Source organism: Eschscholzia californica, unplaced genomic scaffold, assembly GCF_041429995.1.
Source record: "Eschscholzia californica isolate CP2 unplaced genomic scaffold, dmEscCali1.0.p SCAF_1, whole genome shotgun sequence".
NCBI lineage: Eukaryota > Viridiplantae > Streptophyta > Magnoliopsida > Ranunculales > Papaveraceae > Eschscholzia > Eschscholzia californica.
Genome location: NW_028238198.1, coordinates 79,059,021 through 79,086,008, shown reverse-complemented (window position 1 = coordinate 79,086,008; position 26,988 = coordinate 79,059,021). Strand labels below are relative to the sequence as shown.

At 36.3% G+C, this 26,988-nt stretch overlaps 6 protein-coding genes across 8 annotated transcripts; 3 read left to right on the top strand and 3 right to left on the bottom strand.

The window, feature by feature from the left end:
- Window positions 1–661: 661 nt before the first annotated feature.
- Window positions 662–3,498, top strand: LOC147569570 (uncharacterized). Its single transcript, XM_086663031.1, has 2 exons — window positions 662–2,873; window positions 3,062–3,498. Exons 1-2 carry the CDS (start codon window positions 662–664, stop codon window positions 3,496–3,498), a joined length of 2,649 nt encoding a protein of 882 aa, XP_086519157.1.
- A 1,233-nt stretch (window positions 3,499–4,731) lies between these two features.
- Window positions 4,732–9,018, top strand: LOC147569569 (7-deoxyloganetin glucosyltransferase-like). Its single transcript, XM_086656048.1, has 2 exons — window positions 4,732–5,579; window positions 7,785–9,018. Exons 1-2 carry the CDS (start codon window positions 5,057–5,059, stop codon window positions 8,723–8,725), a joined length of 1,464 nt encoding a protein of 487 aa, XP_086512174.1. The 5' UTR covers window positions 4,732–5,056; the 3' UTR covers window positions 8,726–9,018.
- A 412-nt stretch (window positions 9,019–9,430) lies between these two features.
- Window positions 9,431–10,914, bottom strand: LOC147569568 (protein TRANSPARENT TESTA 1-like). The gene is made up of 2 exons (XM_086656049.1): window positions 10,362–10,914; window positions 9,431–9,876 (listed from the first exon to the last, which is right to left on the bottom strand). The coding sequence occupies exons 1-2, from the start codon at window positions 10,809–10,811 to the stop codon at window positions 9,466–9,468; spliced, it is 861 nt and encodes a 286-aa protein (XP_086512175.1). The 5' UTR covers window positions 10,812–10,914; the 3' UTR covers window positions 9,431–9,465.
- A 3,122-nt stretch (window positions 10,915–14,036) lies between these two features.
- LOC147569567 (methyl-CpG-binding domain-containing protein 8-like) lies at window positions 14,037–16,224 on the top strand. The gene is made up of 2 exons (XM_086656047.1): window positions 14,037–14,991; window positions 15,451–16,224. Exons 1-2 carry the CDS (start codon window positions 14,258–14,260, stop codon window positions 15,530–15,532), a joined length of 816 nt encoding a protein of 271 aa, XP_086512173.1. The 5' UTR covers window positions 14,037–14,257; the 3' UTR covers window positions 15,533–16,224.
- A 1,607-nt stretch (window positions 16,225–17,831) lies between these two features.
- On the bottom strand, window positions 17,832–20,189 carry LOC147569566 (alpha/beta-Hydrolases superfamily protein). Its single transcript, XM_086656046.1, has 4 exons — window positions 19,319–20,189; window positions 18,535–18,627; window positions 18,387–18,454; window positions 17,832–18,293 (listed from the first exon to the last, which is right to left on the bottom strand). The coding sequence occupies exons 1-4, from the start codon at window positions 19,940–19,942 to the stop codon at window positions 18,125–18,127; spliced, it is 954 nt and encodes a 317-aa protein (XP_086512172.1). The 5' UTR covers window positions 19,943–20,189; the 3' UTR covers window positions 17,832–18,124.
- A 2,783-nt stretch (window positions 20,190–22,972) lies between these two features.
- LOC147569565 (putative protein phosphatase 2C 9) lies at window positions 22,973–25,527 on the bottom strand. Of its 3 annotated transcripts, none has more exons than XM_086656043.1 (6): window positions 25,272–25,527; window positions 24,971–25,132; window positions 24,651–24,887; window positions 24,295–24,571; window positions 23,486–23,640; window positions 22,973–23,372 (listed from the first exon to the last, which is right to left on the bottom strand). In XM_086656043.1, the coding sequence occupies exons 2-6, from the start codon at window positions 25,007–25,009 to the stop codon at window positions 23,232–23,234; spliced, it is 849 nt and encodes a 282-aa protein (XP_086512169.1). In that variant the 5' UTR covers window positions 25,010–25,132; window positions 25,272–25,527; the 3' UTR covers window positions 22,973–23,231. The 3 variants fall into 3 exon arrangements, with proteins under 3 accessions (XP_086512169.1, XP_086512171.1, XP_086512170.1); XM_086656045.1 differs by having other exon boundaries at window positions 25,457–25,482; XM_086656044.1 differs by having other exon boundaries at window positions 25,224–25,299.
- Between the last annotated feature and the right edge of the window lie 1,461 nt (window positions 25,528–26,988).

The following is a 26,988-nucleotide window of genomic DNA, read 5'->3' as shown; positions in this document are numbered from 1 at the left end:
ATAGTGCGGAATATCAAATCCTAACGTACCGTGCGGCGCTATGTATTCCCTCCTAACACATAGAATTGTCACGGCCTTTTTGTCACGTTAGGTCGACCCGGCATATTATGCTCAAAGACACGGATCGATAGTGCGGAATATCAAATCCTAACGTACCGTGCGGCGCTATGTATTCCCTCCTAACACATAGAATTGTCACGGCCTTTTTGTCACGTTAGGTCGACCCGGCATATTATGCTCAAAGACACGGGTCGATAGTGCGGAATATCAAATCCTAACGTACCGTGCGGCATATTTGCTCCTCACTGTCCAATCCCGAGTACCAACAAAAGAACTCATTGAAGAGGAAAATCAGTTATTAAGTAAATTGGAGGGTTTGAGAAATTTAGAAGAAGTTTATTGGAGACAACGAGCAAAAAAACATTGGGTAGAAGAAAATGATAGGAACACCAAATTCTTTCATCTCTCGGTGTTAAATAGAAGACGGAAGAACAATATTTTTGCGGTAAAATTGGATCATCAGACATGGTCTTCGGATCCAGCTATTATAAAAAATGTATTTATTAATCACTTCTATAAGGCATCGAGGTCGGAAAAAACATTAACAATTCCTGGTGGACTTGAGTTAACAGATAGACCTATATTGGCAACGGAAAACCAAATGATTAGCAGTACACCTACCAAAGAGGAAATTTGGCAAGTCATTAGAGGGATGAAATCTTGTAAAGCACCGGGTCCTGATGGATTTTCAGCCGTTTTCTACAAAAAATGTTGGGCAACAATAGGAGATGAAGTGACAAGTCAGATCAAACATATATTTGAATCAGGTATGCTTCCAAGTGAGATAAATCATACTTTTATTGCTCTAATCCCAAAAGTGCAGGTACCAGAAACACCCGCTGATTATAGACCTATTTCGTTGTGTAATGTAATATACCGAATTGTCTCCAAAATTATTACTAATCGACTTCGGCCTTTACTCGGAAATATCATATCCCAAGTGCAGAATGCTTTTGTTCCAGGTCGTCAGATTTCGGACAACATAATTATAGCACAGGAAATCTTTCATTCTATATCTCTTACAACAGCTAAAGAAGGCGCTTTTGCGCTGAAAGTTGATATGGCAAAAGCATACGATAGGATAGAATGGAAGTTCTTAAGTGAGGTGCTCAAAAAATTCGGAATTATTGCAAATACACATAGGCTTATTATGAATTGTGTGACTACAACATCTTTCTCATTATTGTTGAATGGAAGGCCAAAAGGATTTTTCTTCAGTAAAAGAGGGCTTCGACAAGGTTGTTCAATCAGCCCATATTTATTTATTCTTTGTTCTGAAACTCTTACAAAACTGGTACATCAAGCGGAATTATGTGGTCTCTACAACGGGCTTAAGGTGAATAGATATGCTCCAAGTATAAGTCACCTAATGTTTGCAGATGACTTATTCTTCTTTGGAAAAGCTTCAGAAACTAATGTGGAACAGTTGAAAATGATTTTGGACTCCTATGCAAGGTGTTCGGGACAATTAATCAATTACCAAAAATCTTCGATACAGTTTAGTGCTAATTGTGACCTGGCTAGAAGGGGGAAACTATTAGATATATTGGGTGTGAAGGAAATGAAGAAGGATGATGTGTATCTGGGTAATTACTTACTGAAGCCGAAACATAAGATTGCTTCATATGATTTTATTGTTAATAAGATTGAAAAGAAATTAATGGGGTGGAAGAGAAGTTCCTTATCTCATGCGGGAAGAACGATACTTCTTAAAAGCGAGCTTGCTTCAATTCCTATATATTTTCTATCAACTAATATAGTACCAAAAGGAGTGGTGGATAAAATTAAAAAGTGTCAAAGAAATTTCTGGTGGGAACATAGTGGAGAGAAACATAAGATGCATTATATGGGCTGGGAAAAATTGCAGGCAACTCAAAAAGAAGGTGGATTAGGTATCCGGGATATGGGTATTGTAAACCAATCGATGGTGGGAAAGTTAACTTGGAGATTCATCACGGAACCGGATACATTATGGGTGCGACTATTAAAAGCTAAATATCTCAAAAATGAAAATTTCTGGGATCATATAGCAAAATCTGGCAGTAGTGCAATATGGAGGAGTATTCTAGAGATGAGGAGCTTCTTAAAAGAGGGTGTTTGTTATTCGGTTGGTGATGGTAACATAATTCGAATTTGGGACGACCCATGGATACCAAACTTGAGGGGGTTCAAGCCAAGCAAAAAAGAAAGTACAGTGGAAGTACCAAATTTGTTTCGAGTCAAGGACCTTATTGATCAAGAGGGACATTGGAAAAAGAAGGTAATATATGAAGTTTTTGATGCTTTGTCTGCAAAGGCAATATGCGAGATACCATTATCTACAAAAAATATGTCCGATAAGATTATATGGATATATACGACAAAAGGGGAGTTCTCTACAAAGTCTTTGTATACTTCAATAGCAAAACGAAAACCATCTTCCTCAAAAGTAATGGAGCTGAACTATGGTTTAACTTGGAGGGGAGTGTGGAATACAATTACATTAGCACCACGAGTTAAAACCTTTCTTTGGAGGCTGCTACATGATGCATTACCTACTAAGACAAAAGCGTTAAAATTCAATACACAAGTATCCAAACTTTGTGATATTTGCAAAGAAGAAGAAGAAGATCTCGATCACATATTCCGAACTTGTCACAAGGCAAGAGAAACTTGGTTATGCTCTCCGCTGAAATTGAGAGTTGAAGGGGAAGAAGACATTAAAAAGTTGTTATGTCGTTGGATAAGGAGCAACGAAGAAGAAGAGATTATTGAACTCCGAATTTATGTAGCTTGGTTTTTATGGAAGGCGAGGAACAAATGTGTTTTCGAAGGTATACAACCTAATGGATACCAAATATTAATTCGGCAATGGCAATGCAAGCTGATTTCTCATTAAAAGGCTCAAACCTTGAAATCACTGAAGAAGTGAGTATGTTCGAACCGGTTAAATTGTGGAAACCCCCACCTCAAGGTAAGTTAAAAATCAATTTTGATGGGGCGTTCTCGAATTTCAAAGCAGCTGCTGCAGCGGTGTGCAGGAATGATAAAGGGCAATTTCTAATGGCTTTAACAACGAGTACACAATCGTCTTCCGCACTGGAGGCAGAAGCAATCGCAGCAAGGTTAGCTGTACGGCTTGCGTTGACTATCCCAGAATATGAATGTCTATTGGAGGGTGACGCGTTAACGATTGTTAAGTCTTGTTCAGGTGATTTGGATAATACTCCTTGGAGAATTAAGCCACTCATTATGGAAGTTAAAGAGGAAACATTAAAACTACAAAATAATATGTTTGTATTTTGTAATCGTGAGGCTAATAATGTAGCTCACTTACTAGCTAAGTATGCATTCAATTTAAATCAAAATCAAACATCGGAGATTTATCAGACTCCTAGTTACATTGTAAGTCAGTTGGAGACAGATATTGCCAACATGAATTCAAGCTTGAATAGCTAATAAATTGAGGTATTTACCTCCTTCCATCAAAAAAAAAAAAAAAAAAACAATTGAAGATCTTCTTTTATTCTCTAAAAACTCTGGACAAATGATATTATGGACAATCATAGACAATAAAAAGTGGAGAGAATTTCAAACAATGTAATAGAAATAATTCAGAATTGCACAAAGTTTTCAATTTGGTCATTTGGTGGAGAAGGACAAACATGAAAATGCAGCTACACTCTTTTAGGCCTCTTGGTGTCCATTTCTCAGAGTTTGTAAATGGACCTTTGCCATCCTGTCGTCCTTAGATTTGAAGAATCATGTCGTTAAGCAAAGGTGTGAAAACTAAAAGCTCATTGGTTCTTTTCTTACATTTAACAATATTGTGTTTGCCGATAATAACTTTCATTTGAATCGAAACAGCACACTCTCTTTGTATGGAACTCGTAGCTTCCCTGTTCTTTACCTTCTAAACTCCACTAAAGCGGTTCGGGATCATGGTCCACGGACATTTAATTGTCTTGTGGATTTGTTATTCGTGTACACTTATCGCAGTTGTACTGTCTTACAGGAACAAAGAACTTGTGGATAATATGTACTTCACTTTGGCAGTTCACAGGATAAATTCCTGCTACTGCTGTGATATATGATGATGTCAAAGGATGTATAGTCTTTTTCATAATATGTTGAAAAACTATATATAGTTGGATATCCTACTAAAGAGCTTCGTAGTTGCATTCGTGTATTATGCTGGGATGGAGTTTCATTATGATCTTGAGAAACAGAACGAACTTATTCCTGATTATCTATTCATTGGTGTACTTTTCATTTCTAGGAATTAAAGTGGTGACGCTGGAATCAAGAATCACATAACAAAAGCCAAGAGAAATATACAAACATCATAATTCATGAACACTTGCAAGTAAAAAAAAATGTTAAAATGGATATATGATTTAATTTAGATCAATGTTTCCATTATAAATATTCTTAAATTAAAGACAATTCATTTATTATATTAGCTAAAAGATCATTGTCCATTTTAAGTTAACCGCTTAATTTAAACTATATATCTTGATGACAAACTGCTTCTACCGAGACTTGATCCCACAATTTCATGGGCTTAAGATGAATGTCCAACCGCTGCAACAAAGGGTGGTGTACATAAATATTTATCTTTTAGGTAAGTCTTTGTTTATTTGTTATTTATTAATAGTTTATTATTGTGAAAAATCTTTAACCAATCAGTTTGGGTTGTCTCACCACAAATTTTTGATGTCCACACAAATAGTATGTATGTCAGTATATGTGATAATAGTTTGTTTCTTTGTTACTTTCATTTTCTTGACTTTCTAATCTGAAGTCTGAATAAGTCTGATAAATTTAAAATAGCAGATATAATATCTTTATTTTTTTTTACTTTGAAGTTCAGATCTACAATGGGTTTTTATCAAAAAAAAATAAATAAGTTTGTTATCATTAGCTCCCTTAAATAAATATCTATCAAAAACACCTTCACCAAACAATACATCTTGCTTGAAAGAAAGAGAGGATCTAGAGAGAAAGAGAGAGAGAGATGGATTCAGCAAGTACAATAGCAAAGAAGCCTCATGCAGTTTGTGTACCATATCCAGCTCAAGGACATATACATCCAATGATGAAACTAGCTAAACTTCTTCACTACAAAGGCTTTCATATAACTTTTGTTAATACTGAATACAATCATCAACGTTTACTCAATTCAAGAGGTCCTAATTCTCTTAATGGTTTACCTAATTTCAAATTTGAAACCATTCCTGATGGTCTTCCTCCTACTGATAATATTAATGCTACCCAAGATATTACTGCTCTTTGCGAGTCAACTACAAAGACTTGTTTAGTCCCTTTTCGACGACTCCTTGCCAAGCTCAATGATTCTTCTTCGTCTAGATCGCCTCCGGTTACCTGCATAATCTCTGATGGGTGTATGAGTTTCACTCTTGATGCTGCTGAAGAACTTGGCATCCCTGAAGTTTTGTTTTGGACACCAAGTGCTTGTGGGTTTCTAGCTTATTTTCATTACAAAGATCTCATTGAGAAAGGTTTCACTCCCCTAAAAGGTAAACTTCCAATACTTAGCTACCAATCTCCAATTTTTTTTCTTATACGGTACACTGGGAACGGCATGCCAGAGTAGGTGACTTACCAGTCGGGCCAACGCCAGAACGATAAAAATACGCACATACACACACAAACTAGTGTCCTACGTACGTACAATTTTTTATCTTTGTATTCGTAAATAATCATGATGTAGATTGTTGCGGAAGCGTAAAAGTAATGGAATCCACCATTGTTAATAAACTAAACTAACGAAATAAAACTGATAAAATAACGATAAACAATAAACTTGATTAATAACTTGATTAATAATAAACTTGGTTGATAATATTCTCTGATCTGGTTAACAAAGACAGACTAGACTTCTCTTATATAGAGATTGTACTTTCCTAGATAGACTCAAATAAGGAAATAAGATAACTACTAATAATACTTTCCTTGATTGCTAAGACTCATAATTATGGAAACCCTAAATACTTAATTATAGAAACTACGCTAATGTAGCTTCTTGACCGTGAGGCCCACTATCACCATGGCCGTGAGGCCCAATAGGAAGATGGTCTCCATCATACTCCCCCGCTGCGGAACAACTTGCCCTCAAGTTGGTGTTGTCATAAAGCGGATCGTCAAAGTAATGAAGATATATATCAGCATGTTGAAGGTAACTTCGACGACGAGTTTGAAGGCAATCCTTAGTTCCCACTTTTCACGAAAATTGCCGAAAATCCGAAGAAGAAAAATATTGACAATATCACCAATTATAATGTGAAACATATATTGCCAAGATACTCGCAAAAGCAATACCAACGTAGATACGTCTAGTAAATTGCGACATCGCCCGTCGTCTTTTAGTTTGACGAAAGAGGTCACATATACAACCTGTCTTGTTCTTGGAAAAACAATGGATGGCCATGAAGATTGGTTTGTATGATTCTTTGAAGTTGAAAGCCGTGAAGAAATCAATATAGGAGAAATTATTTTATGATTCGACACAACTAATTCGTCTCCCGGAATCATAAATGGATCAAACAACTTATTCGAGCTTGTGTTAGTCAGTTGAATTTCTTCTTCTTGATCTGTCTCATCGAAATTTTCTTCCTCCATTATTGAAAAACTAGGATTTTTTTTATCAAAAACCTCTCCTTCAATAATATTGACCATGGTAGTCGAAGGAATTTCGGATAATAATTTGTTCGATTGGATTTGAGATTCTATAAAAGATAAGTATTCATGTAAAGGGAGAAAAGCATATCGAAAAATACTTTTCACTTTATTCCAATCATCTACGAACAATTTTCCTTCATTAACGAGTCTCCATTGCATCTCGTTGTATTTTTCATACACTCTTGTAGACAAGTGTTGTTCAAGAATAAAAACCTTATCTTCATCACGAACCTCTTGGTTTATAAACCAATCTTCCATCTGTTGAATCCAAAAATTTATATGATATTGATAATCAAACATAGGAATTTTGGAATCGACATTAATTTTGTTTTGATCTTTTCGATCAACATAGAGTTGTTGTGCATCTCTTAAAGGATCCCAACCTAAACGCGGAAGATTATTCCAACATTCAAGATGAGAAGTATTTAAAATAAATTAATCTGTTCCCAGATTCTTAAAGCTCTGAATACCAGCTGATGTAGATTGTTGCGGAAGCGTAAAAGTAATGGAATCCACCATTGTTAATAAACTAAACTAACGAAATAAAACTGATAAAATAACGATAAACAATAAACTTGATTAATAACTTGATTAATAATAAACTTGGTTGATAATATTCTCTGATCTGGTTAACAAAGACAGACTAGACTTCTCTTATATAGAGATTGTACTTTCCTAGATAGACTCAAATAAGGAAATAAGATAACTACTAATAATACTTTCCTTGATTGCTAAGACTCATAATTATGGAAACCCTAAATACTTAATTATAGAAACTACGCTAATGTAGCTTCTTGACCGTGAGGCCCACTATCACCATGGCCGTGAGGCCCAATAGGAAGATGGTCTCCATCAAATCATGTTATTTTCGATTGTGAACTCGAAACTCTGATCAGATCCACAAACTTTAGATACTTAAAAACCCATCGAAAAATGAGCTACCCTTTGGTTTCTTTATATATGTTGAAAAGTTTCAAGAAGTTAGGATTCTGTTGAATCTTAATTGGAATGTACTTAAAAAGATTATTTTGGGGGTTTTGCAGATGAAAATCAGCTTACAAATGGACATCTAGACGAAACCGAAATTACTTGTATACCAGGAATGAGGGATATTCGTCTAAAAGATATTCCAAGTTTCGTTAGAACAACCAATCGAGAAGATATAATGCTCAACTTCTTTAACAATGAAGCTCAAAGATCGAAAAGGGCAACCGCGATTGTTATTAACACGTTTGATGCTTTTGAAGGTGATGTATTAAATGCAATGAAATCAATTCTACCTCCTGTTTACTCAATTGGTCCTCTTCAATCACTTGTTCACCAAATACCACAAGAGATTCATGAAATTCATTCACTTGGATCAAATCTTTGGGTTGAGGAACCAGAATGTCTTAAATGGCTTGACTCAAAAGAACCCAACTCAGTTGTTTATGTGAATTTTGGAAGTATAACAGTTATGAACTCACATCAACTCACTGAGTTTGCTTGGGGTCTTGCTAATAGTAAACACACTTTCTTGTGGATCATTAGACCCGATTTAGTCCGAGGTGACTCAACCGTTTTACCAACCGAGTTCATGAATGAGATTAAGGGTAGGAGTTTTATGGCTAGTTGGTGTCCTCAAGAGGAAGTATTGAAACATTCTTCATTGGGTGGATTTTTAACCCATAGTGGGTGGAATTCTACACTTGACACTGTGATTGGTGGTGTTCCTGTGATTTGTTGGCCGTTTTTCGCCGAACAACAAACAAATTGTAGGTATTCTTGTGTTCATTGGGAAATTGGGATGGAGATTGATAATAATGTGAAGAGAGATGAAGTTGAAATTCTGGTGAGGGAATTGATGGAAGGAGAGAAAGGTAAAAAGATGAAAAACAGAGTTGTGGAATTGAAGAAGCAAGCTGAGGAGGCTGTTGTTCCTGGTGGGTCATCTTTTGTCAACCTAGACAAATTGGTCAACAAAGTGCTTCTCTCGAAAAGTTGACATTTCTCATTCATCTACTCGAACCGCTAAACAATCCAGTAATTCAGTCCACTAGTTACACAAATCAATACTTAAAACAAGTTTGAGCTAAATCTAGAAGATTCATTAAACGATTATTCAAAACGATCTGCCTAGATCCGAGATTTATTTAACTAGTGAGTTGAATTACTGGGTTGTTTAACAATTCCGTCAACAATAATTTCACGGTTGCTTGTTATTCGTATTTAATTGCATTGTAAGTTTACTCTTTCTTGTTAGAAGAGATTGTGATGTGACACAAACATGTTTCCTTATAACCCATTTCTTCTATTCATCTCTCGATTTTGGTCTCTCTCCCAACCCCCCGCTGATGTGGCGACATATGACTCGAGTATATTTTCTCACTATTCTCTCTCCAATTGCTCCACACCCAAGTGATATGTCGTCACATCAGAGGAAGGCTGGAGGAGGGACCAAAATGGAGGGATGTATAAAATTTCTGAAATTTCTAAGGTACTAAAATACCACATGTGAATAGGAATAACATAATATTTGCAATCATAGCACTATCACTCAATCAACCAAAACTCAAAATAATTAACCCATGAAAGTAGCCAAAACTCATACTTCTACAATGTGAGTTCGATTCCGAGAACTAGCCTGTTATACTAGTAGATTATTTATTATATAGACTCAAGCGATCATGTAATGTGACAGAAGTTTCATAATAGCAACAGTTATGTACCGTTGCTAAAAGACTTTCAATGAGTAGTGTCTTCCAGACCATGATCAATTGAAGGAGGAAAAGGGCCATGACCAGATGCACCAAATGCTCTAATATGATCTTTGAGTGATCTCTTATGCTTAAAGTCTGAACCACATAAACAAAGCCAAACCTTCCCACAGTTCTTCTCATGAGTTCTCCAATCACCTTTCACAGCCAAGAACTTGCCACATTTTCTACACATAAAAGGCTTAACTCCATGCTTCCTCTTGTAATGAGTTTGAAGTGTTCTAAAGTCTTTCAATGGCTTAGCTCTTGGATGATTTATATTGTTTTTACAACCTTCTGTACAACAATAACAAGGTATACTTAACATTGCTCTTGGTTGAGCTCCTCTTAACGAGTCCGGTCCTTTACGATATTGTGACCCATGACCCCACATATGCATCTATAATCAAAAAAGAAAAAGATATTAATGACGATAATCACCCACTTTAAAAGCTCGAACCAAGCATTCTGGGTGAGGAAGCCCTATGCCGCCCAACAAGCAAACGTTGGGGTTAGAGTTCAAGATACAACTTAAACTCCTAGAAATAGTCTATCAAACTAAAAAAACTATGCGTGAGAAGAAAGTGTTAGAATAATCTCGCACTGGTTGTTGGACGGGCATGTGATAAGTCTGGAAGTGTCAGGAAAGTTTCACCTATAGAGTTGGCCATTAGGGTGAGAGAGGCCCAACACCACCTAATATTGGTTTCTGAGCTCAAGATATAGACAATGTAGCTTCGGCTAAATAGTTAGAATATCCCACATTGGAACGCCAGGGGTGAGAAGATGAGAGAGGCCTAAGACCACCCGAAAGTTATAAACTAGGAGATACAAAATCTTACAAATGAGATTAATCTAGGAGGGGTACATAAACTAAAGAATTACCTGCAAGTTATTGTGTCTGGTAAAAGTTTTCTTGCAAATATGGCAAGAAAAATGAGTGAAACCAATGAGAATTTGTGCAGGAGTTGGTATCCAATATTGGGTAGTATTATCCATTACATTTTTCTCTCTTTTCTTGTCCACATTGGGTGGTGACCCATTTGAAGGTGAAGTAAAATCTGGAAGCCCAATGTGTAGAGCCACAGTTACTCCATTATCTTCATCATAATCTTGGTTATATATGGAGTACTGTTTATCATATTTTTCTTCTAGTACTTGTGATGAGTTAGGTACTGCTGGTTTCTCAAGCAAACAGTTTATTAATGGAAGGGGTTCAAGATTAGGGTTCACAGTAGTTAGGGTTAAGGGACCTAAAATTTTGGGAAAATCCTTAATATCATGAGTGATAGAAAAGGGTATTGAATTACTAGAAGCTGATGATGAGGACTCCATGCATGCCAAGTTGTAAGTACATAGACTCTCTATCTACACCCTAGAGACAGAGAGAGAGGGAGATAGAGATTAGCTTACTAAGCTTAAAATCTAGCTAGGGTTCTTATACTGAGGTTTAATTATCCACCTTTAATTGAATTAGAGCTGGTAGAGCTGCAATTAATGTACAAATTCTATGAGTGGTAGAATATATTTTGGGATGGAGTATTCTGGCATGCAAAATGGTAAAGTTTTGAAATCTCTCCCTCCCCCATTTCTCACCCTTGTTGGGACCATCCAAATTGGTTGGTTCAAGTGATGGGAGGGAGAACCTCACAGCTTAAGTTAGATTCTGAGGTGAGAGAGGCTCAAACCACCCAACATTGTGTTAGAGCCAAGACGAAACGAGTTTCAATAGTTGAGACGCCGAAAGCTTTGGTAGTTATGGACTTGTCTAGTTGTCTTGCTTTTGACACCTAGGACCAAGCTCAATAGGTAAGGGAATTTTGTTTCCGAACAAGGCTCTAAGAGCGTGTCGAAAAGTCCTCGACAGTTATTAAGCTTCAAAACGCACTTGTAATAAAGCTCTAAACATTCTCCCAAACAATGTAAGGTTATCAGAATCTCCACACCTTTGGAGAAGAGCCTTCCTAGACTTTGATATCATCTGTAACAACTCAAACTTTAATAGTTAACGATATTGTCTTCGTTTATTCAACTAATTACAAGATTTTCTTCCCTTACCGAAAACTTGAGATATTACATTAGTCTATTGAAATTTAACCGAGTATCAGGGGGATTAATGTTGGGCTCGACAATCCCACTTTGGTTGTGGAAAGCGCATATGGTTAGTTTATTAGTGTGAGAGAAAACCTCGTCTCTTGAGCTAGCTTTCAGAGTAAGACATGCCTAGAACACCCAACATCCCTAATTCTCCTTCTATATCTACATATATGGAGTTGGTGAAGGTGCTCCATCTGGGAGAATTAGTTAAGAGGAAAGATTATAACCTGAAGAATCACCTCATTATACTCTTCTGCTGATATGTATTCTCTGCATTTAGGAATGTGATGATAAATACAGGTAGATTAATACCTGTGGCCCCCTAACCTACTCAATTTGGAAAGATCCAATACAGAGGGTTGTCTTAACCATGGCACCATAATTATTTCTTATGGTTCAGACTTTAAACAACCTTCACCATTACATTAGAGAGAGATAGAGCTGTAATCAATTGAAGAGTGTCATCCAATCTATAACCATGAAACCTAACCATATGATAGTTACAAAATCTAGAAGATGTGAGTAGATGCATGTTGTCTTTAATAACAAAAGTAGGATAGTTTATCATTATATGTCATCTCTTTTTAGGGGAATAAATCAAATATAGATTTAGGTATAGACTTGACAAGGAACTAGGTTTAGGGTCAACCATAGTTATGGTTCACTGTTTCACCACAGTCCACAGAATATATGTATTATGTACATCCTTTGCAACAAAGAAAAAAATTACAACATTTTAATGTTGTTTGGCAAGTTAACTCCCTCTTGTTATACATGGTTGTATACGGGGTGTGCCCTATCTGCCCTAGTCATGTCTAACAATCATCTCACAAAAACTCACCTTATTTCGAGATAAGTTAAGTTGGCATTGTTTAAACTTTACAAGCTATATCTATTAGTTCGAAAAACTATACGAGTAAAATCAAAAGGAATATATCTATGAAACGACTGACCACATAGTTATTTTAAGAACGAAGAAAATGTGAAGGGGACGAAAATTCTTAAAGGACGTCACATAGTTTCTCAAGCTGGAGAAACTACTTTTTGGGAAAGAGACGTGCTATAAAAGAGTACATGTTAAAGTCTACCCAGGCCTACACACAATAAACCATATTCATCTGTCAATCAACTCTCTCTTGATAGACAATTGATTCTTATTTAGGTTTCAAGTAGGTTTAGTTTTTTTTTCTTCGAAAATTCGACTACGATCTACGTACTAAATTACATAGGATATATCTTGATGACAACTGCTTCCACGGGGACTCGATCTCACGACCTCTTGGGCTTACGAGGCGTGTCCACCTAGGGGTGTATTCGAGTCGAGCCGAGCCGAGTAGTGAGATGTTCAAGCTCGGTTCGTGTATTTGACTGTCGAGCTCGAGCTCGAGCTCGCATTCTTCTAAGCTCGTTTATCAAAATACTTAAAATGAAAACTTTCTAAATTATTAAAGGGTTATTTCCCTAATGGCCCCCTACTTTGTGACCAGCTTCCCGCCTGGCCCCCTACTTTACAAGAAATATCCATATGGCCCCCTTCCGTTATAACACCGTTACTCTCTCTCTTCACAATCTTTTCTCTCTCCTCCAGCATGTTTTCTCTCTCTGCCACCTCGTTAAAACAAGCCACATCATCGTCTTCACCGACGGGTCGCCGACCGGCCAAATTCCGGCCGGCGACCTTCAAACTTTTTTTTTCTCTCTCTCTCTCTAAAAATATTTTTTTTTTTAGATTCTCTACTCTTTCTCTCTCTAAACTCCGGCGAAGGGGGTTTCCCTTCGCCGGAGTAGGTCGAAATCGACCTTGAACAGCTCTGTTCAAGGTCGCGAAATGACCTTGAACAGATCTGTTCAAGGTCGATTTCGACCTACTCCGGCGAAGGGAAACCCCCTTCGCCGGAGTTTAGAGAGAGAGAGTAGAGAATCTAAAAAAAAAATTTTTTTTTTTTTTAGAGAGAGAGAGAAAAAAAAAAAATTTTGAAGGTCGCCGACCGGCCACCGGAATTTGGCCGGCCGGCGACCCGTCGGTGAAGACGATGATGTGGCTTGTTTTAACGAGGGGGCAGAGAGAGAAAACATGCTGGAGGAGAGAGAAAAGATTGTGAAGAGAGAGAGTAACGGTGTTATAACGGAAGGGGGCCATATGGGTATTTCTCGTAAAGTAGGGGGCCATTAGCTAGGGAAATAACCCATTATTAAAATACTTTAATGATCATTTGTCACATACAATAATAATGATTAATGATTCATATTCGATAATTTTTTAATGGTTGATATTTCATGTGCAAGTTTCAATACTAATACGTAATTATGTACTACAATATTATAAGAGTATGTTAAACGAGTTGTTTACGAGTAGCTCGTGATACACTAAAAAATGATCAAGTTCGGCTCGTTACATAAACGAGCATGATTTTGAGTTCGTGTTAAGCTCGTGCTCGTTAATATTCGAGTCGAGCACGAATAATAGTCGAGCCGAGCTCGAGCAGCTCGTTAAGAGCTCGACTCAGTGTACACCCCTAGTCCAACCGTTGCACCAAAGGGTGGTGGACAAGTAGGTTTAGTTTTGTAGTCTCTTGTATCATTGGTTTCGTGGAAAAGTCTCTTGCCTCACGGTCGTGGTAACTATAAGGTTCATCTTCAACCTTGTCTCTCTGAACAAGATCGTAGCCAATCTCCCGATATCAATGATGACGACTATCACCGTCGATTCATCATCAAACAATCTTAATCTCGATTCAATCCCAATTATTGATATGCGATTCTTATCACAATCTGATCTTAACTCATTATCTCTCTGTTCCAAAACTGAATCTTACGATCTTCGTCGTTCTGATGATATCATTATCCCTAAAATTGATCGTTCAATCTTCAACGAAAGTGCTGGAAGTCGTAAACAAACTTACTCTCGTCTCCGATTATCTTCTCGGAAACCTGAATTCGTAATCTCAAATCATCCTCTTTCACGAGAATCACAATCCACTAACGACCCTGAAGAAAAACAAAACCGAAAAATCGTTTCTTTACTTCACAAACTCTTTACAAGCAAAAATCCCAAAACCCTTCAAACCCTAATTAATGGGAAATATTCAAACTTGATTGATATAAAGAACAACCCAACAGTTTTTGAAAATTACCCAATTGAGAATCGGAATGGTGTTGTTATTGATATTGTTGAATTGGGTAATCTTGAAGATCCATATGATCCTGAATTGAAGAGAAGAACAATTGGATTGGAAAAAACAGATGAATTATTAGGGTTTATGAGAGATCTAGAGGGAATTTGGGGTAGCAGAAGAAAGAAAAGGAGGATTGTTGATGCAAGTAATTTTGGGGATTTTTTGCCAATTGGTTGGAAACTTTTGCTATCAATTAAGAGGAAAGGAGGTCGTTTTTCATTGTTCTGCCGCAGATACATCAGGTGAAGTAACTAATTTCTCTCTCATTACTTGTTTCAATGATGAACTGATTCAAACATTCAAATTCAGATTTTGGGTGGGTTTCTGTCAAAATTCATATGAAGTAGTACTAGATTTTATCTGTTTATAGTAGTCATTCTTAACTATCTAATCAACTTTGATTTGATGAACTAGTTTAGAGGCCTCGTTTAGTGTGCTCGAAATGAGTGCCTTTAGTAATAGGATTGATAAAGATTGGTTCGCGCGCGAACCCACCCCACCTCCCCGTTCAGGATTCTCACTTTAGGAGGAATAGCATTCATTTTCAGAATCGACGAATCATTCTCATGTACCAAACACTATTATCGTTCCCACCCATCAAGCATGGCCTGAGAGTTATAGTTGGTTTCATTATAGTACTCTAATTAGTGATCATCCATATTCTTGGTCTTCAATTTTTCTTTTGTTTCTTTTTTTTTCAGCCCAAATGGTCAGCAATTCAAGTCATGCAAGGAAGTATCTTTATATTTGATATCACTTACTAGACCTCAAGAGGCAATATAATTTAGAAGTTATGAGAATTTAGTGGCTAATTGCCTCTTAGATGTGTATGTTTAGGTGATTTTTTTTAGTTTTGGCTAAGCCTTTGGCTTGGATTATTCGAATTATGACTTTATGCAGAAGATTGCAAGAAACGCGACGAAACCAGAAAATAATGAGATTTACGATCCTAAGCTACCCTTCGTGTTTTCATTGTTTCACCATGAGAATCTGGTAGAGTTCTAAATAAGTGATATTTTAGAATGTCAGAGAAATGTAGAATTTGTTGGTAGAAAGAATAGTTGCAGCTTTTGTTCTCATCGTATCGAATGAGGTCAAAGAGGTTTAGCCTTGATGCCTCCATTTTTCATGGGCGATGATGATGTTGCGAAGTGCCAGTCTTCATGGGGAACTGAAGAGTTTTTGCACTCACGATACAATGTCAGCTCAGGTATGATAGTGGCACGTATAGGAAACAATTTTTGAGCTTCCACGAAATTGGTTCGAGTACTGAGAGAGGATTTGCTGCCTAAAGACATTATTTCTCTCTCAAATGTAAATAAATTTTCTTCATTCTTTTATTGATTGTCCAAAACTATTCTTCTTTTTTTTCCGATCTTAATAATGTCAATTGGTAAAAAGATCTCTTGCTGTGTTTCGGACCTGCAATTTTTGTACTGATATTTGCATGAATAAGTAAAGCAAGTAATTGGGCATGTAACCTGTGAACTTTTTGTTACTCGGTTATAGAGTTGGGTGGTATGGGAGTATCGAACCCTAAATGGTTGCTAATTCTGTTGTGCCATGATGGAGGTTATTTGAAGATCTAATCTTTGATGAAGAAGAACATATTACTCCAAACCGACCTATGACATTCTCTTATTGCTTAGAATTTTGCTTCGGCAATTCCGAAAATGGCATTTCTTGTTTCCAGGCTGTTACAAAGTAAAAATTTTCGGAAAGAAATATAGAGAACACTCAACAAGGGAAAAACTGCTTGGTTGATAGGGATCATTTGCCCATTGTCTTGAATGTTGATGATGGAATGTCAGCTAAACCTGTCCTCGATGTTATCGAGAACTAACCCTAAAATGTTGAAGATGGACAGGACAGACAGATGAACTAATCGACCTATGGAACTGATGGTTATAAGAGTCCTCTTTTTAGTTTAATGAGACTCGATCCGTAAAGGGACATTGGGTATTTCATTAAGTAGACATTGTATTCCAAGAAAGTCCACAAATTGTCATGTATTCACTTTACAACACCGTGTTAAATTTTTATTAACATTTCAACCCAAACCACTAAAAAGTAAAGCTTAAACAACTGAAGATTTCTTTTATTCTCTAAAAACTCTGGAGAAATGATATTATGGGCAATCATAGACAATAAAAAGTGGAGAGAATTTCAAACAATGTAATAGAAATAATTCAGAATTGCACAAAGTTTTCAATTTGGTGGAGAAGGACAAACATGAAAATGCAGCTACACTCTTTTTAAGCAAAGGTGTGAAAACTAAAAGCTCATTAATTCTCATCTTACATTTAACAATATTGTGTTTGCCGATAATAACTTTCATTTGGATCGAAACAGCACACTCTCCTTGTATGGAACTCGTAGCTTCCCTGTTCTTTACCTTCTAAACTCCACTAAAGCGGTTTGGGATCATGGTCCACGGACATTTAATTCTCTTGTGGATTTGTTATTCGCCTACACTTGTCTTAGTTTTACTTGTCTTATGGAAAGAAGAACTTGTGGATAATTTGTACTTCACTTTGGCAGTTCACAGGATAAATTCCTGCTACTGCTGTGATATATGATGATGTCATTGTCAAAGGATATATAGTCATGTTCATAATATGTTGAAAAACTATATATAGTTGGCTATCTTACTAAAAAGCTTCGTAGTTGCATTTGTGTATTATGCTGGGATGAAGTTTCGTTATGATCTTGAAAAACTTTCCTCAATCAAGCAATCCAGGTTTCCGAACTTTTGAACAAACGAAAGAACTATTTGCAGGAACGAGCGATAAATGCTAGGACATGGGCGTCTAAGTCGTTAGCCTGTGTTTCCATTAGTGATACAAGTTCAAGTAGGATAAGTGCAAGCAAGTGAATCGCGACCCACTTGTTCTCCTTCTCCTGACAGCAAGAATAGCTTGTGTTTCTCTGAGTTCATGTGATTCTATTTTGTCCGTTAATTCTAGTATGCTGTTAATAGTGACTCGTCGGTTTATCTGTCCATATAAATTTTTAGGTTTCTGATTATACTCGTTCCATTATCATTGTATGAACGAGTAATTTGAACATGATTCTCATTGTATCATTAGTATTTCATCTTCATTGCCTTTCAATTAACTAATGATAATACACGACTCTGTTATATTACAATCATATCTCTAAAATTGTTATTACATTATGTGTCAGCTCCTGTTTTTCTCTTCCCAGCTGATCTTTCGTCCCCGATCCCTTGATTCCATATTTAGTTTTGGCTTCTACCGTGACTTGACCTTTCCCAACTCTCCCTCTTCATTAACCAACTAGTACTGTTAAAAAACTGTTCCCTGATTTTTTAGGATAATTCAAGTTCATCAACAAACCTTCAAAGGTAGTAAGTCAGTCATGGTTGATTTCATGATTCTCGGGTGGTTCAGATGAATGAGAACCAAGAAGATCTTTGCCAAGAAAAGCTTTCAAGTGCTTGAGGAATTCTTTGGTTTTCTCTAAATTTACTGCGTGCCCGGCATTTTTAATCACTACTAGTTCGGCGTTCGTTTCCAAATGTCTGCAAGTTTTTAAACAGAATCCGTCTCAATCAGACCGAACAAGTAGAAAATTCAACGAAGCAAATTACGAATTTCTAATACAAGTATATAACCTTTTCAATCTGTTCCCAAGTTCCAATGGGAAAATCTGATCTTGTTCTCCCCATATTATCAATGTAGGCTGCACCATAATAGTGGAATCAACATAGTTAGAAGCAAGATTCGGATTACAACAAAATCAGGTCAAGTAAGAAGAAAGACCTGAGTGATCTTAGGAAGATTAGATAGACTTCTGCCTTTGAGTATTTCTTGGATCAATTCTCTCTTCTCTTCAAGGTATTCTGTACACATAATCTGTCAAAACAATTCAAATTTTCAAAAGCTAACCTACATCTGCATTTTCGGACTCCAACTTCAATGGTAGACAAGAAAAGAAGGCTAAAAATTGTCAATTTAATTTCAATGGGTCCTTTCGAGGAGGTTTCAGTATAAGATTTATATGGTGAAGAACATCAATGTTGAACATTATCCGATATCTCGATGTGGGAGAGGGGGTGGGGGCATAAAAATAGTGACGCAAGCCTATTGCGGTATTGATGTTACATCGTGTAATTTCTTCTGATAAATAGATATTCATATATGTAATCGATGAAGTAGTATGATAGTACTTCTGTTTCGATATTAGTCACATTGTCTTTGATTAGGCCACCGTATTCCTAGTTCCATGTGGTACAAGCTCATAATACCCTATCGGCCTATCCTAACCTGCCGGCTGCCGCCCTAGGCATCTTCCTCTGACAAATCTAAGCAACCAAGGTCTAAATTGACTTGAGTCAAGTCTCAAAAAATCTTTTTGTCTTGAATCGTGATGTTTGTTCGTGATTCTAGAATTTTGGGTCATGAGTTTCAGAAGAATCAAATTCAGACAACTAGAAAAAGACCGCCACCCAAGTTTCGTAAATACTTTTTATCATCAAAGATTCAAATGCCAATAATTTTTGAAGAATAATATAAAAAACAAATGGGAGATGAGAATGAAACTCACATCAATGAAATCCCTAAGGAAATAAGAAGGCATAGTTTTAGCTGGTTTAACAAATGACATATTAACAAGCTCCCTTAATTTCTCAGGTGTTTGTGGTAACAAAATACTAGAAGCTTCATCTATATCAGAAACCTTAAATAAACCTTCTTTCATATCTTTCTCTTCCAAACACACCCCAGCGCAACATAGCACAGCCTTGTCTATAACATTAGGAAATTGCGCCGCTAAACTATAACCCACAAATCCACCATAACTAACACCAACAAAACTCATCTTCTTAACCCCAAAAACTTCCATTAATTTCATCAAACACTGAGCTTGAAACGATTCGGATCGTTCAGGACGAGTCGTGAACGATTCACCAAAGAAGATTAGATCAGGGATGTAAAGATTGAATAGAGGATTAAAGGGTCGAAGGAGAGAACTCCATTGCCACATTGCGTTTGCACCAAATCCATGGATTAGGAGAAGATTAGGTTTTTTGGGTTCATGAGATTTGGGTACCCAACAATGAATTTTTGTTCCTTCACCTAGATCGGTTGTTACTGATTTTAGTCCGGCGAGTGTGAATGTTTGTCGATATAACCAGTCTCGAGATGCTGTGAAACTGAAACACTTCGCCATTAGAGAAAGAGAGAGAATTTGGGGTGGAGATAGAGAGGGGGCAGAATTTGAGGTTGAAGATGGATATTGAGGAGGTAATAAGAGAAACTAAAGAAGGAAAGTAATGGAAACCACTCGAATTCTAGAGAGAGAAATAAGAACAGAGAAAGTTCATAACGTATTGCTAATAATAAACATCCCTTTTGGATTGAGAATATTTTGGTATTAAATATGAATGTGAGGAAATACTTAACTAACTTTCTAGAAATGCTCCCGAATTGAGTAGTGTGAATTTTAATTTTAATGATAAAGTTTGTATTCCTTTTCAGACGTAGGTGCTGTTTGTTTTTTTTAATGTCTGAATCTGAATTGGCTGAATCTGAATTGGCTGAACTTAAATTGCTGAATCTGAATTGACTTAAATATTTCACAAGTTAGGATGTTTGTTTTTCCTATCTGAATCATTAAATCTGAATTTGTATTTTGGCATTAATACCCTTACTTCATATTTTTAACAAACAAGCCCTAATCTCTCCCTGGTCTGAATAAAAAGAAAACAAAACCCTAATTCTTATATCCCTCTTTCTCCATCTCTAGCAAAAACAAAACCCTAGTTTCTTTCTCTCTTTTTCCAGAAAACCCTAGTTCTTCCCTCCCTCTTTCACCATCTCTACAGTTTACCTCTCTCACTCAATCGTTCTCCCTCTTTCACCATCAACGAAGGTTTTCGTTCCCTTCTCTCTAAATCGCTCTCTCTCATAGTAGATCGACAAAGGTTCATCTCTCTCTCTCTCTAACAGTCGTTTTCTCTCTCTTTCTCTCTCTCTCTCTCTCTCTTTCTCACATAACCCAGTAACAAAATTACATGAATATTATGTAACTGATGATGGGTAAGAGCCTGAGCTTGAATCTGGGACTGGTTTGAAAAAACCCCAAAATTTGGGTTGTTCTTGATAGGAGCAGAAACTGGACTAGGGTTTCTTGGGGGACCGAGTAGTCCTCTGCCATGGTTATGGAAGTGAGTCATTTCATCGTTCATCTTCATCCTTACAACTTTTCCGGCAGCTGCGAATAGAAGACCCCAAGCGTCGTCTTTCTCGTTTATGGTTGGTAATGGTGGTGAGGAAACCTGAGAACGTCCATTAGGGCTTCCATGGTTGAAAAACAAAGTCGATTGAGGCGAACCAGACATAACCCATACCTAAAGTCGATTGAGGCTTCCATGGTTGAATTTTTCTCTTCCATGGTCTATTTTGTGGAGGCGACGGTCTGGTTGGTGGTGGTGGAGGCGGTGGTGTGTTTGTTCCTTTGGTGGTGGTGGTGGTGGTGGTCTTGGTGGTTGTCTGATTGATGGTGGTGGTTGTCCGATTGATGGTGGTGGTTGTCCGATTGATGGTGGTGGTTGTCCGATTGATGGTGGTGGTTGTCTGATTGATGGTGGTGGTTGCCCGATTGATGGTGGTGGTTGTCCGATTGATGGTGGTGGTGGTGCATTTGACTGAGAATATTTCTAATTTACGAGGGTATAAAGGTCATTCAACGTATTTCAGCTATTGGACATTGTTTTCAGACTTGTTTAGAAGTCTGAAAAATGTAAAATACTTTTCAGCCTATTCAGCCAAAGATTTTATTCAGACGACTTTTCAGATTTTCTTAAATTAAAAATACAAACATCTGAAATCAGAATTGACATCCAATTCAGATTTCAGATCTGAAAAATAAAAAAAACAAACAGCACCGTACTCTAGACATGCATCTTATATAACTTGCTCTTTTGTGTTTTTGATGATTCTAATTCATTAAGACAACGAATCACGGCAAGCCACATAGGATGTATGTCTAAAGTATGTCTGAATTTTCTTGGTCTCTATCATTTCTCTTTTAATATTGAGATATTTCAAGAAGAAACTAATATTTAAGATTTCTTTTGGGAATCTCAATTGACCGCTCAATATTAAAAGTAAATCTGACCATCTAGGAAATGACACCTAAGTTGTTTTTAAGTTTTTAGAGTGTTGCATTGGAGATGTCTTTTGAATTGAGGATCTTAACATTAACATCTAGAAAAGAGAAACTCAATCGAGTCGTTACACATAGGACAATTTGAATTTTTTTTTTGAATTTTGCAATGGAGGTTCTCTAAGACTTATTGAGATTTTAATTAAATGAGTAATGGTTACTCTTGGTCAGTGTTGTGGGGAAAAAGAACCGGGAAAAAGGTGGAAATCTCAAAATTTATTCCCGAAATAGACCCTTAAAGTCGTCGGAAGAATGTCGTCGGTCGGAATTGGTCGGTGACGGACCGCGATTTGTTCCCCCTCTCTATTTTCTCTTTCTCACTTCTCGCTCTCTCTTCTCTTTCTCTCTCTCTCCCAGCATCTCTCTCTTTTGCTCTCTAAATCCCGGCAAAGGGGAGAGCCCCTTCGCTGGAATTTAGAGAAGAAATAGGAGAAAGAGAAGAGAGAGAACAAAGAAGAAAAGAGAGCCAGGATTAATAACGGAGTTCGTGGTCATTAATAACGGAGGTTGCCGGGATATGATAGACGTCGCCGGAGTTTGATGGTGGTGGGAAGGAAGATGGAGGAAGAAGGAAATAACAATAATAAAACTGGTTAATGTTTAGAGGAAACAAAAGAGTTTTGTTTCCACCCAAAATTTTCTTTCCCGAAAATTTTTCTTATCTCACGAAAACGTCATATTACTAGTCTAAAAATAAGGAACTTGAGTTAATTTTGGATTTATTTGAATCAAACAATTCAAATCACAAAATGTCACATTTGAACATGCTTTAGTAGAGTAAAATAATACTTTTGGTTCATTTCTGATATTGATTAGTTCAAACTTATTTTATGTCAGACAAACGACATGCTAGACGGAATAAAATTTTCTGCAATTAGTCTGATTATACCACTTAGACTATTCTGAGGAGTACGATAGCGAAACAAAGTAACAAACACGACCTAATATTTCCTTATGTGTAAGATGATGGATGAAGACTGAAGAGAACTTGAAATTCACATTCCTAGACAAAAAAAAATGTATACTTACGAGTAGCTGTATAACCCTATCACAACCAAAATATTTTATTGGAAGAAATTCAACAACTAAAAAAACAATAGAAAAACTGATAAAAAGTAAACTGAATTTACAGAGTTGAGAAAGTTATCTGTTTTCTCTTTTCTCTGTAAGTAAAAATTTTCCTACTTAACAATAGCATTAAAAAGGATTACTTTCATTGTTTATTCGATCAGAATTCAATCAAAACAATAATTAAGTCTAAAAAAACCAGGGAGTATTAGCAGTTTGTATGTTAACCCATAAACCGAACAACAACGCACGATATATCGTCTTTACTATCCCTATTCAGAGCTTCAGCTGTTAGTTCCTTAGCTGCCTTCTGTGGGTCATTACTCTTTCTTGCAATATCAACTGCCTCTTGATTACTCATAACCTGAATCAATCAGAATAACAAAAAAGTTTTATGAATTTAATTGTTCTTCGAATATCAACTGCATTTGGATAATATGTACGTCGAGATGGGTGAAAGATTCATGGAAAGTTCACCTTCCAAACTCCATCACTTGCAAGAATGAGAATATCAGTATCAGAGTCGATTTCAAAGTATTGTATGTCAGGATCTGAACTCAAGTGTGGTTTGAGGCTCTTATCACCGAACGCACGTGAAACTGCCAACTGACCGTTCACTCTGGGAACGTCTCCTAATATAAGATTAAAAATACAAAATTTTTAACATTTTGTTGGTTTTCTTTTCGAAAATAATCGAACATCTTAAAAAGTAGAAGGAAAACCATAATACAAACCATCTCCTACATAATGAGATTCAATCTAAAACCAAACAATAATAGCACAAGCACAGAAACAACTCCAAGAACAACCGTCGAAGACCCATAACTATATACCAGAGGGACCAACCCTTCCAAAAACTCTTTGTAGGGTTGAATATGTCAAAAGAACTTTCTTGAGCACCCATAAGTGACGACCCAAACCTCACCAATTATCAACATTGTCCATGTTTTGCCACCCATACCCAAGATCAGTGGGTACATGGTTATGTTTCGCGTAGGCACCACAGCCCACTCAAAAGGGCTCCACGTATAGTTACTAACCCTGAGCTCATGGGCATATCGAGTCTCTAGACGCTCCCGCAAGTGACGTGGGATATTACATCCTATTGAGTCTAAAAAAAACTCTGTACAGAGAATATGACCTTTTACCATCAAACTGCAATGGATGAACCTACTCGTGTAGTCTAAGATGAAACCTACTTCAAGAAACATCAATAAATGAGAAAACCACTCACTATAAAGGGCATGAGGTCAAAGAACTTAAAGAAGATAGCAGTATGGAAAAACCTGGCATATTTGAGACAAAACCCCCTTTGTTCTCGATTCTGCTACGCTCGCTATTGGGCTCATGATCAGTTGTCATCTGTGTCGCCTTTCCCAATCTTGAAAGAACTCCTCTTGAATCACCAACATTGGCCACCCATAACTTATGACCGTCTACAAGAATCGCAGTAACAGCAGTTGAACCACCACGTCCCAGCTCGGGATTATGCGAAAGAATAGCGTGATCAGTCTTTTCATAAGCCTTTGAAATAGATTTACTTGGATCAGTCCAAAAGCTTCCCTAAATTCACAATCAACAAATCAATTAACTTATAAACCTATAAAAGATAAACATATTTGAATCGAATTTGACAACCTACCTCCTTTAGAATGTTGTTAAAGAGATGCTTTTGTAGGTAGGCTGGAACAGCATCGCCTAAATGACCATCGTAAATAGCAAAAAGCCCAAGCTCATGTCTTTTAACACGAACGAATTTAGCGACATGATAATCCTCCATGGGATGATATGCTTTCCCTTTTACTAGACTATAACCATACTTAATTAGACCTTGTTGGTTCTTACCCTTCCCAGACCCACCAGAAAAACTTCCTTCAAGCTAAATGAAAACAACGCGGAAAAATATTAGAAAAAATGGTATAATCAGCGATCGTTAACCAAACAAGTAGTAAAACTATTTACCTGAGAATAGTCAGCACCAAAGCAACATAACTTATCCATATAAATCAAGCTCCACCACCTTTACCACTTTCTCAAAATTGTCAAAATCTACCTCCTCAACAAAATTGAAATCCAATCCTCAATTAAAAAAAAAAAAACTCAATCTTCCCCAAACTTTAGAACCTGTATCATCAAAATAAACAAGAATCAATCATCAAAACAGAAATCGATCATCATAAACAAAAAACTACCCAACCCCCCAGAGATTGATTACCCAAAACTCCATAAACAAAACTACAAAAATTAGTCAACATGGTTATACCAAAACTCCTTTTAAGAATCCACCAAACTCCTTATTCTCAAACTAGGGATAAAGGCTAGATAAGACTTGGGTAGCTGGTGATGATGTTGCTTTGATATATGAAAAAGGGTTTCTAACAAAAAAAAAACAGAGAAGTAATGAAAGACGAATCAAATAAAGAAAAATGGAGAGAGAGGGGAATCGACCTAAAGTGTTTGTAACCGTTTGAGGCAAGTTTTCTGAGGGAGAGTTAAAAAAAAAAGGCTGTTATAAAAGCAGAAATCCCCTTGTTGACTTTTGTCTTTAAGTAGTACGAACTTTTCTTCCTTTAACTTTAATGCTGTTGACCTTTTAGCTCCAAGATTTAACCCTTTTCCTTATGAACCACTCCAAGATGAATCCAAGTATATTGGAAAGGGGTTTTCCCATCTTAAGACAGTATTTTTCTTTTCTTTTTTGGTTTAGAAATTATGGTAAACATTATAAAAAAAAAAGATCAATATGATCTTGTTAAAAAAAGAAGGCACATAATAAAAAGATCATCCTAAAAAATATGAAATCTTAGACATTTGATATTTTAGTTATTTCTTTAAAGGTGATATTTTATTCAACCAATCTACATAATAAAAAAGAAGGGAAAACGATGATGGGACAACATCCTTTTCTAATAAAGTTACCTATTTAAAAATCAATAATCCTTTCCTTCTTAGAAATAAAAAATTCTAATTTAAGAAAAAAAAAAACAAAATAAATTTCAAGAGTTAAAAAGAGAAATTAAAATCTCTCTCTCTCAATAAAATAATAACTAATTTAAGAGAAAATAAACAATAAAATAATAACTAATAAAAATCTCTCTCGCTCAATAAAATATAACAATAAATTTCGTAACATTTGATTGATACAAGTGTCTGTGCCCTAAGGCACGGGATATACCCTAGTATATATATATATAAAACAGAGGGGAAAATGATGACTAGGACAAACATCCTTATTTAATAAGAGATATTGTCTAGAAGTCCTTCTCAAAATTTAAGATATAGTCCTTTGTAGAAATAAAATAACCTATTTAAAAAATCTTTCTTAGAAATAAAAATATCTAATTTGAGAAAAAAAAAGGAAACAAAAGATATTGCAAGGGTTAAAAAAAGAAATTGAAATCTCTCTCAGAAAATAACTAAAATTTAAGAAAAATTGAAATAAAAGAAAATAAATAATAACTAGAATACCAAAAAATTATGGTATCCACTATATAGCAATAATAAATATTGAAAGTCGTCAAATTTAATATACACAACATAAAATAATATTGTGACACAAAGGTATCATTTGTCAGAGACAGAGATATTAAGTGAGAAAGAGGTTATCTCTTGATTTCTCCGGTGTCTGCGGCAAAAGGTCTCTCTTTCTTAATATAACGATTACTAATCTTGATCCGAAAATTCACCCCCCATCCATCATGTTCGATTTTATTATTCTTTGTTGTTTCTTTCGATTAATGTCGGTCTGGCAAATGGGTTCATCGCGATTGTTTATCTTCTATTATTCTCTTTTGTTCTGGGCTTAATGAAAACTTGGTCCCAAGAATTGGACTTTAACTAAGCCAAATATGAATGCCACATTGGGTCCGTAAAACTGGTGGTATATATGTTCCCAAGTGAGATAAGTCAGCTTTCGGTTCGTTATGTAAGAGTGTGAACTTCATACATGGGTACACAAGGGAGTTCACATTGGGGTTGTG